This window comes from Passer domesticus, chromosome 22 (assembly GCF_036417665.1).
Source record: "Passer domesticus isolate bPasDom1 chromosome 22, bPasDom1.hap1, whole genome shotgun sequence".
Lineage (NCBI taxonomy): Eukaryota > Metazoa > Chordata > Aves > Passeriformes > Passeridae > Passer > Passer domesticus.
Window position 1 is genome coordinate 7,167,253 of NC_087495.1, and position 12,447 is coordinate 7,179,699.

Sequence of the window (12,447 nt, forward strand, 5' to 3'; positions counted from 1 at the left end):
AGTTTGGGTATCAGACAAAATCAAACAAAATGACCCCCAACTTCCATCTCTTTCCCCCAGCTCCAATCTATTTTAGTCAACTAAAGAGCTGCTGCTGAAGATGAAAAAGCCTGATGTTTGTGATGCAGCCCCTTTGCCCTGGCATTGCCAGGGAGGTGCCAAGCAGCCCAAAATGCAGCTGCAAACCAGCTGTGGGGCACTGCAGGCACGGCCAGTGCTCCACCAGGGCCAGGGCAAGAACTACCTGCAAAACTCACCACAGCACTTTGAACACACTTAAACTCCTTTCAAAAACCAGGAGTATTTTGTATATTCTCCCAAAATGTTATCAGCAATCACAGCAGTGGGTTTGGCCCCTTCTGCCCTGCCTGTACGAGCGAGGATGAGGATGGATGGAAACTCCAGTGCAGAACTGTCTCGAGCACTGAGGTGGCTCCAGCCTGGGACAGGCCTGGGCAGGGAGCCTGGCCCTGCCTCGTGTGAACCAGAGCAGCAGCTGCTCATTAACATCAGCCACCAGGAGAACCAGTCATAAGGAGAAATGCTAACATATATTTAAATAATTTTTTTTTATGCTTTCAACCTCGTCTGTAGTTAATGAACAAGAAAATCTGGTCTAAGGGCAAGTTAAAACAGGGAGTAATTTGTCTGGGTGACATCTTAGTTAGAAGTGAATTTCCTTGCACTGAGATTAGCCTGTCATGTTTGTCACTCATAATGACACGTTCCCATGCAGCAGAGCCATGAGAAGGCACAACAACACTATTAGTAAAGAGAGATTTACACAATATTAGCATGTCATTGTTTGGGCTCTCCTCCATGCTGCACTACATGAGCTGAAGTGCTGCTATTTTTCCATCTGACGAGGACAAACAGGAGTGGCTGGCTGTGATTTCCCCAGCAGAAACAAGAACCAAAGCCCAGAGATCCCAGCTGCACACGGAGCCTGCAGCCTGCCTGCCCCAGCTCTGCCCCAGGCAAGGCTGACCCCTGGGAATGGATTCTTCCTCTGCAGCTCTGCCAGACCCCAGCACAGAGCAGGGGATGAGTCCCTGCTTGGCCTGGGATCCCTGGGAACAGCACTGCAGAACCTCTGACCAGGGCAGAGGGATGGAAGGGGTCAGGAGGTTCTGCCTTTGTGTGGACACAGAAAGGATCTTCAACCACATCTGGAGCTGAATCAGAGTCTGGAGGCAAAGAGGAGGGGAGGAGGGAGGGGAAGGGACTCCCAGGCTTGCCCAGCTCTCCCTCCTCAGCACGGCCAGCAGCAGCAAGCTCTGTGCTCAATACTCACCTTGTTCCCCCTTCCCTGCACTGCCAGGCCTGGCACCTCCTCCCCAGAGCAGGAGGAGCCTCCTGGGATCACTTCTTCACCATTGTTATGGGGAAAGACTTGCAGGAGCTGCCGTGGCCTCCTCCAGCCCTCCAATCCCACAGGGGCCCCACCAGGAGGGCAGCAAACTCCAAATGAAAACTTAATTTCCTTCCTAAGGGTTACAGGGACTAACGTGGCAGCAAAAGCCCAATAAAGGGCCAGGAGCTGGAATTCACCTGGAATGCTGAGTGAACAATCCTCTCAGTGAGCTGAGATACAAACACATGTATGTCATGTCTGTATGTTGCATTGTGCCTTCCATGATCTCCATTTCTATCTGGCATAATTAACAATAAATCATTCTGGGGGCTTACAGCACCTGTTATTACATAAATAAAACAGCAGCAAAGGAGCTTGTCAAGACTGATTTATGTGAAGTGCTACCCTGAAGTTTATTGGATTTCCATAATAAGAAATCATAGCACACCATTTTCTTTTACATTCATCTTCTGGGTTGCGTATGGTAATTTCTAAACAAAGACACAACTTAGTGCAGGTTAAGAGGCTCACAAATCATTTATCAGATACATCTGATCTCTTTTAAATAGGTGGTGAACTGAAAGATAAAAAGGCACCATTTTGTCAGGACAACAGGTGACCTATCTAAACCGTTTAAAGTCAAAAAAGCAGGGTCTCAGAAATAAGTCAAAGTTTCTTAAAATACCCTTGACAGAACTATTATTCATAAGGAAACTCTTTTCTAGAAAAACTCCAAGTGGACAAGGAAAGCATTTCCTAAAATAGACATGCACTAGAAACACAAAGAGAAAAGAACCAGAAGAACAAAACCAAAATATTTTGGGACTAATGTAATTTGAGAAGCAAGAACTCTGCAAGTGCAAGTGCAGATTCCTCGGGCTGCCAAGCGATTAAAGGCAGTAATTAAAGTAGATGGAGAAGCAGGGAAGTTAAATGAATTTTCTGCATTAGGCTATTATTATAGATAAGGGGGCAGAAATTCCAATTCCAAAAGCTCTTTAATGATTATTGACCTTAACAGGAGTGTGAGTCTCTGGGAAGGGTGTGAGGGCACAGCTCAGCCAAGGGCAGAGGGCTGAGGCACTCGGGGCCTCCATCCAGGGCAGAGGAGCACAGGGAGCATCCCAGCTCCAGCCAAAACCCAGACCAGGCCCCAGGAGCCAGCTGAGGGGCAGCTGAGCACGGCCCAGCCCCAGCTGGGGGCTCTGAGCAGCCTCCCAAAACCTCACTGGGGTCACCTCTGAGCACCACCCACGAGTTCACCACCCCGCTTGGTGCCTGAGAGCAGGAGATGTGACCCCAAAACCTGGCTCAAGGCTGGCTGCAGGGCCTGCTTTGGGGCCAGGAGGGGCAGGGGGCAGGGGGCAGGGGGCTGCTCCTGGGGTCACTCACCGTGTTGAGGGCGTTGAGGGTGGTGTCGTCCCGCGAGGCAGCCACGCATCCATCCTCCGTGGATCCCCCGTCACACATCCCTGCAAAGGCTGCCATGCTCCTGCAAAGCCAGGGGGGCAGGGGGACATCCTCAGCTCGCAGTGCCCTCACACACACTGCTTCACACCCCAGATCAGGGGTTTAGGGCCTTGTGACACCGTGCATCAGTGAGGTGCCACAGAGCTGCCAAGCTGAGTCACCCCAGCACAGAACAAATCCAGCATTACAAGCCAATCTCATTTGCTTTCATCAGCCACGAGTCTGCACTGCCAAAGGAGCAGAGCCCAAGCAGGATTACAGAAGCTGAACCTGCAGACAGAACAGTCTCAGCAGACAGCAAACTTCGTGCTCTCATCTTGGTTTTAATGTCAGAAAACTGACTGAAACTGCACATTCCCCAGCCTCTGAATTCTTGCAAGCTACAAGTAATCTCCTGAATTCTGAAATACTGTGAAGCCCACCAGGGGTTTGCTGAACCCACCAGGGAAGAGCTGAAGTGCAAACTGGAGCTCCCAAGGGGACTGCCTCCCTGCAGGGACCCTCTGCTGCCCCAGCTGCTCCACCTGAGCAGCTCCTCCCTTGTCACCCATCCCACACCACGCTGCTGCCCTTGCACAGATGCCACAGGTGATGGAGGCCGCTGTGCTGGCCCAAATCTCAGAGTTATTGCCTCAAACCCAACGTCTCAGCTGATCCCCTGGCACCCTCAGCACCCCAGAGTGCAGGAGGGGCTGCACCAGCCCAGCCCTGCCCTGCAGGCCACGGGCACGGCAGGAAGGTGGCTGAACTCACCTGGCTGCCCTGAGGTACATCAGCAGGTCGCAGTCGTTGACCCCTGGCATCCACACCAGCTCCTCGTGCTGCGTCACCGTGTCCCCGTCCGGGGACGGGAACGGCTGCAGGTCAGGGAGCTTGGCCTGCAAAACCAGGGCACACACACACACACACACACATGGCAGCTGCTCCTCCCCAGCACACACAGCCCTGGAACCCTCTGCAGCGTGGCAGGAGGAAGGTGGAAGGTGCTCAGACAGCAGCTGCTGAAGGGTTTGCTCCGCGTTTCGGAGCTCTGAGGACGCCGAGGCGCCGAGCCCAGCCTATGCCCTTCACCCACACCCCTTCCTCACAGTGGCAGTGACTTTCCTGATGCTAACACCACCTCAGCCCACTGCCAGTGGAGCTGCACAGGTGAGAGCAGCAGAGATGGGAAGGACAGCACTTGGCACTGCACAGCCCCCTGGTTTGCAGGTCCAGAGCCGGTGGATAATTCCCCTCAGACACAGCAGCTGCATTTGTCACAGGGATGCTGATCCAGCTGCTGCCTGCCAGGCTGAAACCCTCCCAGAACACACATGAAGGTAGCTACCAGATGGGTCCCATTTGAAACCAGCAAGAAACCCTAGAGATTTGACACCGAGTTTAAAATGAAATGCTCGGTAAATCACTGGGACTCTGAAGGGAAACAAAGACATTTCCTGAAAGGGAGATAGCTCAGCAAAATGAACACTGCCTCCAAATAAGTATTACACTCTATCCAGAGACCCAATTAGCATCTTTAGTCATCTCCTGCTCCGAGATGAGATAGCTGAGAGCCTCTTCAGAAACAGCTTTTAAGCCCTATAATTACCTCCTATACTCACAACGCTAAACGTATTTGAGAGGCAACATTTATACATAACCAGTAATTACAAGTCACAGGTTCAGATGTCTTTCATGTTCTGCTCTTTAATCTGTACTTTATTTTACTTCTTGCCTGGGAAAATGGCTATGTCATTGAAGTTCTCTTCTGGCGAGGGGGAAGGCAGCCCTGGGACTCCTGTGAGAGAGGCTCTGCAGCAGGCAGGGGCTGCACCAGCCACCTGCAGCCCCCTGCAATGAGCTGAGTTACTGCAGCTACTCCCAGGAGCAGCTCCTCCTCCTCCTCACAGCACCCCTGAGGCTGGAGATCTGCAGGATGATCAGGCTGTGACCTGTGGCCACCCTGTCCCCAGCCCAGAGCACACAGTGCCACTCCAATCCTCCCTGGCTGTCACCTGGAGCTGTCCCAGGGCCACACTCAGAGCAGGGAGGTGAATCCCCAGCAATCCTACACAACACTTGTCTCCTCTGGTGGCTCTGGGGACACAGGCAGGGCATCAGGGCACTGAGGAAAGCCAAGCCAGCACCCCTGAGCCCTGTTCTGGGCACAGCTGGGGAATGAGGGCTCCAGAGGCAGCAGGAGCCCCTGGGGGAGCCCAGGCTCTGCTTCTGTGCTGCCCACTGAGGGGTGGCAGGGCTGACATCTGCCAGGATGAGAGAGGGAACAGTGGAAGGCTCAAACGTGAAGCCAGGATTAACAGTTTTCCAAATCAATGGGCCTTCCTCCTTTTCCTTCCCCATCCATAAAGGCACATGGTAATTACACCTTAGAGCAGGGTGACTAATGCCTGCCAAAATATTAAATGACAATTTGAGATGAAAGTTGTTTTGAAGGTATCATTTACAGTGCTCTTGCTATGACTACTGAAAAGAACACCACAGGTTTAATTGCCAAGGACTTTTTTTCCTCTGAAGGCAAAACATCCTCAAGAATGTGACATCAGGTTCCATAAATATTTACTTTCACTAGTTCTGAAACAGGATTTTTAAGAGGGTCTGAATGAATATTCATCACTTGGATGCAGCACTCCAGCACTTGGACAGTACAAAGTCAATTCCTCAGGAGAAGGAGAGGCCCCAGCTCCCAGTGACAGACCTGGCCCCGTGAACCAGAGCAAGCTGTATGTTAATACCCTGTAAGAACAGATTATTTCCAGTGCTTATGAAGGATTTCTCTCAAATTAGAATTAACATACCAGGAACATCTAGAGTCTTAACCTTATTCTGCTTCCCAGTGTGTGAACACACTCAGCAGCTCCCTCAATTTCTGTTCTAACAATCCAAATGACTTAAAGCACTTCTTTAGCTTCCAGCAGTTACTCACATTCCCTCAATCTTACTCAAGAATTAACCCAACAGCACCTCTGCTACTGAAAATCATTAAGATATCAACATCTGACACAGAGAAATCTCAGTAAGTGAGCTGAGGAAGGCTAAAGGACTGCCTGAAGTGAGTCACCCAAAGATGAGTCCAAAATCCCTCACCTGTCTGAACACATGCAGCTTTAACAACTGTCATCTGCACACAGCAAGAGGCCAGAGCACCTCTGGACACTGAGCACAAACAAAGCCCTTACCTGGTGGCTGGGTCCCACTCTGATTTCACCTTGGGTACTGTTTAACCTCCTAGGCACAAAGGAAAAACAGCAGTGAGAAAGAATTGCAATTAATGAAATTCAGAAATCTTTTTTGTCACTGTATTTCCAATGCAGATGGAGCAGAGCAGAAATAAACATTATTTACAGAACAGGAGACATTATTTACAGAACAGCAGGGGCTGTGCTCAGGTGTGCTGAGCAGCCTGGTCCGTGGAAGGTGTCCCTGGGCAGGGGCTGGGACAGTGCCACTCTCCAGGACACAAATCCTCTCCAAATGTGAGCCAAAAGCCTCCAGAAAACAATCAGAACACCTCAAAATGTCCTCCCCCAGGGCATATTTGTGCAAGACAACCTGACACTTTCCTTGTTTTCAGGCTATGCAAGGAAATGACTGAACTAGGAGATCAATTTTCTATTTACAAAGTTCTGCATTAAATACCAGGTTACTACGAGGTGTCAGAATCCTTCCCTGTGAGGAGCAAAGGGGAAGCTGACATCAGAAAATGCTGATGCTCTTCCTTTCCTCCCAGAATTCATTTTAGGCCGTGCACATCCTGCTCTCAAGGTTGCTGTGCTGGGTTTGTGCCCACCCTGAGCCCTGGGCTGCTTTCAGCTCAGACAGCAAGAACCAAACACCCCCAGCTCCCCGTTTCTTCAGCTGCACCACACTCAGTATGACAAACAGACATTTAACACCCAAGGCTGGACCATCCTGTAACTGCAAAGTTAAAATCAAAGTTTGGGATGGGACTTCTGCTCTGTGGGAGCCCAGTGGGGCTCTCCAGCCTCTCCTCGTGAGGGATGGACAGAAACATTTCTGTGTGTCTTTCCAGCCCCAGTGCCCATTTCCTGGGAGCATTTCCCAGCCCAGGGGCTCCCTGCCCTGCCCAAGGTGAGCGAGGGCTGGCTGCCCTGGCAGGCTGCTCCACACCCCCCTGGATGTTCCAAGGGCACCGAGCCCCTGGCTCCTCAAGGACAGCCTGCTCTGGGATTTCTGCTGCCCCCACATCCCCAGCAATGGCTTTCAAAGGGAGAGAAAAATTCTTGCTATGGAAACGAAAATGCAGCGCAGATTTGAAGCTAAATCATACTGGTGAGGGCAATTACAATGAGAATGGAATGGCATCCTGTGTTTATTCGATGGCAAAGGGAAAAAAGGAGCCAACCCTGGATATGAAATGTGACACAAAAGAAACTGCTGTAACAAAGCAGTATCCATAGCAACAACAACTTAATATTTCAGTCCTCCTCAGCTGCAGTGGATTAAATATAATGACAAGATGTTCCCTTTGAAAAGTAACCTGTTGCCATGGCAACGTTGTGTTCTGCAAAGTAAACAGGGGCTGGTCAGAAAGGAGCTGGGAGCCAGAGCTGGAATATCAAAGAGGCAGGAGGAGAGCAGGGCAGGCAGAGGCACAGAGCCCAGCAGGGCAGGGCAGGGCAGGGCTCAGGGGGCACACACCCCAGCAGGGCACCCAGAGGGCTCAGGGGGCACACACCCCCCCAGGAGGGCACTGAGAGCAGCCCAGGGCTGAGCACAGGCTGGGGCACAGCTCTCCTTCCCACTCTGAGCAGGAGCACACAGGGAGGAAGCTGGCACAGCAGAGCCTGCAAATTCCCAGCACAGAAACCACTTCACCTTGTTTGTCACCTTCCTTGCTGTCCCCAGCACTCACCAGCCACCCAAGGCTGGCACAGCAGAGCCTGCAAATTCCCTGCACAGAAACCAGCTTCATTCTCTGTCACTTGCCTTGTCCCCAGCACTGACCCATCACCCAAGGCTGGCACAGCAGATCCTGCAAATTCTCAGCACAGAAATGAGCTTCACCCTCTGTTTGTCACCTTCCTTGTTGTCCCCAGCACTCACCAGCCACCCAAGGCTGGCACAGCAGAGCCTGCACAATTCCCAGCACAGAAATGAGCTTCACCCTCTGTTTGTCACCTGCCTTGTCCCCAGCACTGACCCGTCACCCAAGGCTGGCACAGCTGGCAGCCTGTCCCTGCACACAGTGCCACCACGGGCAGGGACAGTGCCACCAGGGGTGCCCCAAAGCCCAGCAGAACAGCCCTGGGTTCTGCTCCAGGATGCCCAGAGCTGGGCAGGAGGCAGGGCAGGGACTCCAGCAGGGCTCTCCCGAGGCTGGGCCATGCCAGGGGCCCTGGGGGTCTGTGCCCAGCCCTGCCCTGTCCCTGCTGCCATCCCCCCTGGCCAGGAGTGGCAGCTTTCTGCTGAAGCACACCCGGCTGGGTGCCTGCAGGGCCAGGGATCCCCTGCAAGCTGGGACCTCAGCAGTGCTGCTCCTTTCCCCTGCCAGAGCTCAGCAGCACGCCTGTCCTGCAGGAAATGCACATTTGTAAACCTGCCTGGGTTTATCTGTGCTGCTGTGCCCACCCTGCCCTGGCTGCTCTGCCAGCCAGAACAGTTCCAGCCACAGAGACAACTCAGTGCTGCCCTTCAGTTCAAAAACCAACCCAAACAAACCCCAGAGCAAAACCAGAACCCCCACACACACCCAGGACAGCATTCTGTGCTACCACAGAACCACCCTGGGCATCCATCCCTGACTCTGCAAACTGAGGTGATCCCAAATTCAATTACAGGGATGCTCCAACAAGAGGGTTTTTAGAGCAGCCACCTCACTCAGCCACAAAGCTCCTCTCAGACAGCTCAGGAGGTGTCCAAAAACAGCTGGAAAAGGTCATTATTTCTGTACAGCCAAGGACTGAAAGAGGAAAGTCTTCAAGCCAGGACATCGAGGGGTTTGGGCTCTGTGTTTGTTTTTGATAAATGCAAATAAAGACAATAACAAGCTGTAGCACTGAACAAGGAGTGCCATGAGATTTGGGGTTCTGGTATCAACACCAGTGGCTTCACTGAATAAAAGCAGGCCCATGTCAGATATATGTGTTATAGAATTATTATAAAGTGCAGTCACACACTTGGCACTGACTAACCAGCCATCACTGATGGCCACACAATCAATTACATCCACTGAGAGTGGGACACAGCAAAGCAACTCCTAGATACTTGTGATTTCTGTAAAATTAACAGCAACTCCCAAGAAAAGGTGTTTTTTTTAAAAAAATAACCCTTTAATTCAAATAGTCCAATAGCCAAGATGAAAGACCCCTGCTCTTCAGAGGCAGCTCCAAAACATCTGGCAAGGATCATTCTGTTCCATCTCTAGAGGGACAAAACAGGGCAGAACAGAATTACTCCACTCTAACTTCAGCAGATTAAAACCCAGTTTATCAGGGCCTGAAAGTGGCTGGCACTGCAGCCAAGAGCATCTGTTTGTGATCACTGTTGGGAGGCAGGACACTGCCAAGTGGATCTGTAATTTTAACCCAAAATTATCTTCTGCATGTCACGTTCAACCACTGCACACTCCAAAATAGAAAAGGGACAAACACATTCAGCCTGCACAACCTTTAACCAAAAAAAACCCCACAACTACCTCAAACCTGAGTTAAATGAGTGAAATACCTCAGAGGAACAAGTCCCTGAATTCACCTGTGTCCTAAACCTTCATTCTTTAAGCAAGATTTTAAACTTCATTTTACAGAAATGGTATCCTAATGCTCAGAAAATATCCTTGCCCCTTGTATGCTTAAGCTTCATTTAAAACCTGTTGTAACTGAGTGTTGCAATAATTAAAAAAAAAAAAAAAATAAGGAATTTTGTCTTCTGGGTGGAAAATCCAAGCTGTATTTCAGGCCAAGGGCAGGTTCCCAGTCCCTGCTCACCCAGAGAGGAAGGAGCAGCGTGTCCCAGCAGCTGCAGCTGCAGAGCCAGCCCCAGCCTGTCCCTGCCTGCACTGAGGCTGCTCTGCACCCGTGCTGCTGGGGAGGAAGCACTTCAGCCACACAGGAAAAGCTTTCTCAACATAAAGCTGTTTTTTCATCATGTTTATAGAGGGAAAAAAAAAAATAAAAAGCCTACAGAGAGCCCCCAGTGGTGTGCCCTGGCCAAAGGTGGGATGGGGGTGACAGCAAAGGAAGGAAGGGCTCTCCCCACACTGGGAAATGCTTTGCTGCCTTGGAGCACCTCTGACACCTGCTTACCTGCAGGTAAGGAAGACACAGCACTCTGATCCTAAGTTCAAATCAATTAATTACTGGGAGCCACTGCATAATGCACGGGTTTTATCTGCTCAGGTGTGACTTGAATGGAAGCAGAGGGTGGTTTACAGCAGCCTGACCCTGGAGGGTCACTGTGTAAAGGAGATCAGTGCTGCTCCTGCACAGTCTCTGAAATGGCCAGAGCCCCTGCACTTCCCACATTCCCAAATATTCCCTGCAGAGCTCAGCCCTGGGCCCTGAGCCTGCCTGACACACACCTGGGAGCAGCACAGGGCACAGCAGCAGCTCCTGCCACAGGTGACAAGCATGAAGAATGGCAGGCCTGCAAGGAGCTGGAAGGTACCCCTAGTTCCACCACGCACCTGGAAACAAGCTCTAATTAAAACAAATTACATCCTAAAGAATTGGAAGGAAGGGGAAAGAGGTAATCTTGCTGATTTATGCCTGGAAAAAAAAGCTGAAATGAAGGCAGAACAAAGGCAAGAGACTATTCTTCATGCAAAGGACAATATCCAAGCACTTCCCATGATATATCTGCAATTCCTACAGGCTGTTTGGAGGGGCATTAACTCACCAGACCACCTAGCAGCAGAGCCTGAACAGGAGGAGCTGCTGGGCATGCAGGCAGGACAGAGCAGCCCCTGGGGCAGGGCAGGGCTGCAGGAGCCCAGCTGCCTGCCCAGGGCCAGCTCAGAGCCTGCACACCCCTCAGCCTGACCCCGCTGCCACCAGGGCTGCCTGGGGGGCTGGGGGCTTTCCCTGCCCGGGGGAGCACGAGGTTGGGTTCCTGTTCATGTCTGGTTTTGTTTTTAACCCAAATTTTACAGCTCCACACAGACCTGAGGAGCTGCTTGGGGATGGCCTGGCTGCCCAAGCCCTTCTCTTCTGCCTAGAAGGGAACATTTAAAACCAGTGCTAAGGACACAAGGACGTCCCTGTATTCCTGCAGAGCACTGAGGGATGCCTGCACACACTCAAGGAGCTCCTTTATTAGGAATAAGAATGTGTCCAAAGCGCAGGCCCATGGAGACTCCTCTCCAAGCCACGAGGAGATGCAGGCAGGCTGAGGCTCAGGGGAATGCTCTGCCATCACCAGCAGGACCCTGTTCAGCCAGTGGCCTCAGTGATCCACATGAAAGAGGTGCTGTTGATTTATTTTATGCTCTGCAGGCACAAAAGGAGATGGATACAGGAATGACCCCTGGGGCAGGATACAGACAGGGACGTGGCACTGACACGGGCAGAATCCTGCAGCTTTATTCCTCACTCATTCCTCAGCTTCTGACAAGAGTCACAGACTGGGTTGTGTTGGGAGGGACCTCAAAGCCCACCCAGTGCCACCCTGCCATGGCAGGGACACCTCCCACTGCCCCAGGCTGCTCCAAATCCCGGTGTCCAGCCTGGCCTGGGCACTGCCAGGGATGCAGGGGCAGCCCCAGCTGCTCTGGGCAGCACTGCCAGGGCCTGCCCACCCTCCCAGGGAAGAACTTCTTCCTCTCTTCTCATCCAAACATCTGCTCTGTTAGCCTGAAGCTGCTCCCCGTGGTGTGTCACTGTGCCCAGCCACAGCCCCTGCCAGGGGGGTGACAATGTGTGCAGGGCTAAGGGCCACCCTGCCCAGCCCAGGGCTGTCACTGTGAGCAGCACACACAGCCCTGTCCCCTCTCCACCCCCTTCCAGCCTGCAGAGCCCCAAACAGCCCCCTGAGCGAGCCCAGCTCTGCAGGACAGGCACAGCACAGGGACACACCTGGCAATGAGGCCACACGGGTGTGACACACGTGTGTGACACACGGGTGTGACACACGGGTGTGACCCAAGCACAGCCCCGTTCCACCCAGCAGTGACACTGCTGGCTGTCCCACGGGCACCCAGAGCCCTGCCCTTCACCCACCAGCCTGAGCCATGCCTGCCGAGCCCCCGGGGTGCTGCACAGCTGCCCCTGAGCTGCTGTCCTGCACAGGGCAGCGCTGCTGCACTGCCATGCACCGCTGCTACCTGCATGGGCCTGACAGCCCAGCCCAGCCCCAGCAGCTCCTGCTCCTTGGCTGTCAGTGCAGGGGTCAGTGCCCTCCTTCAGCAGGGAGCACCCAGCAGCTGCTGCAGCTGCACCTCCTGTCACAGCACCTGAGCATCCCTCACCTGCTGCAGCTGCACCTCCTGTCACAGCACCCAAAGTTCTGAGTATCCTTCACCTGTACCTCCTGTCACAGCACCTGAGCATCCCTCACTGCTGCAGCTGCACCTCCTGTCACAGCACCTGAGCATCCCTCACCTGCTGCAGCTGCATCTCCTGTCACAGCACCCATGCATCCCTCACCTGCTGCAGCTGCACCTCCTGTCA

At 52.6% G+C, this 12,447-nt stretch overlaps 1 protein-coding gene across 7 annotated transcripts in view; it reads right to left on the reverse strand.

Moving 5' to 3' along the window:
- The window catches only part of RERE (arginine-glutamic acid dipeptide repeats), a 168,626-nt gene that overhangs the window by 59,515 nt on the left and 96,664 nt on the right, over positions 1–12,447 (reverse strand). For all 7 annotated transcript variants that reach the window (XM_064397459.1, XM_064397458.1, XM_064397463.1 and 4 more), the window contains 3 exons: positions 6,001–6,049; positions 3,578–3,702; positions 2,747–2,846 (listed from right to left, as the gene is read on the reverse strand). In XM_064397459.1, coding sequence (XP_064253529.1) covers positions 2,747–2,846; positions 3,578–3,702; positions 6,001–6,049 — 274 coding nt within the window. The remainder of the gene's footprint in view (positions 1–2,746; positions 2,847–3,577; positions 3,703–6,000; positions 6,050–12,447) is intronic.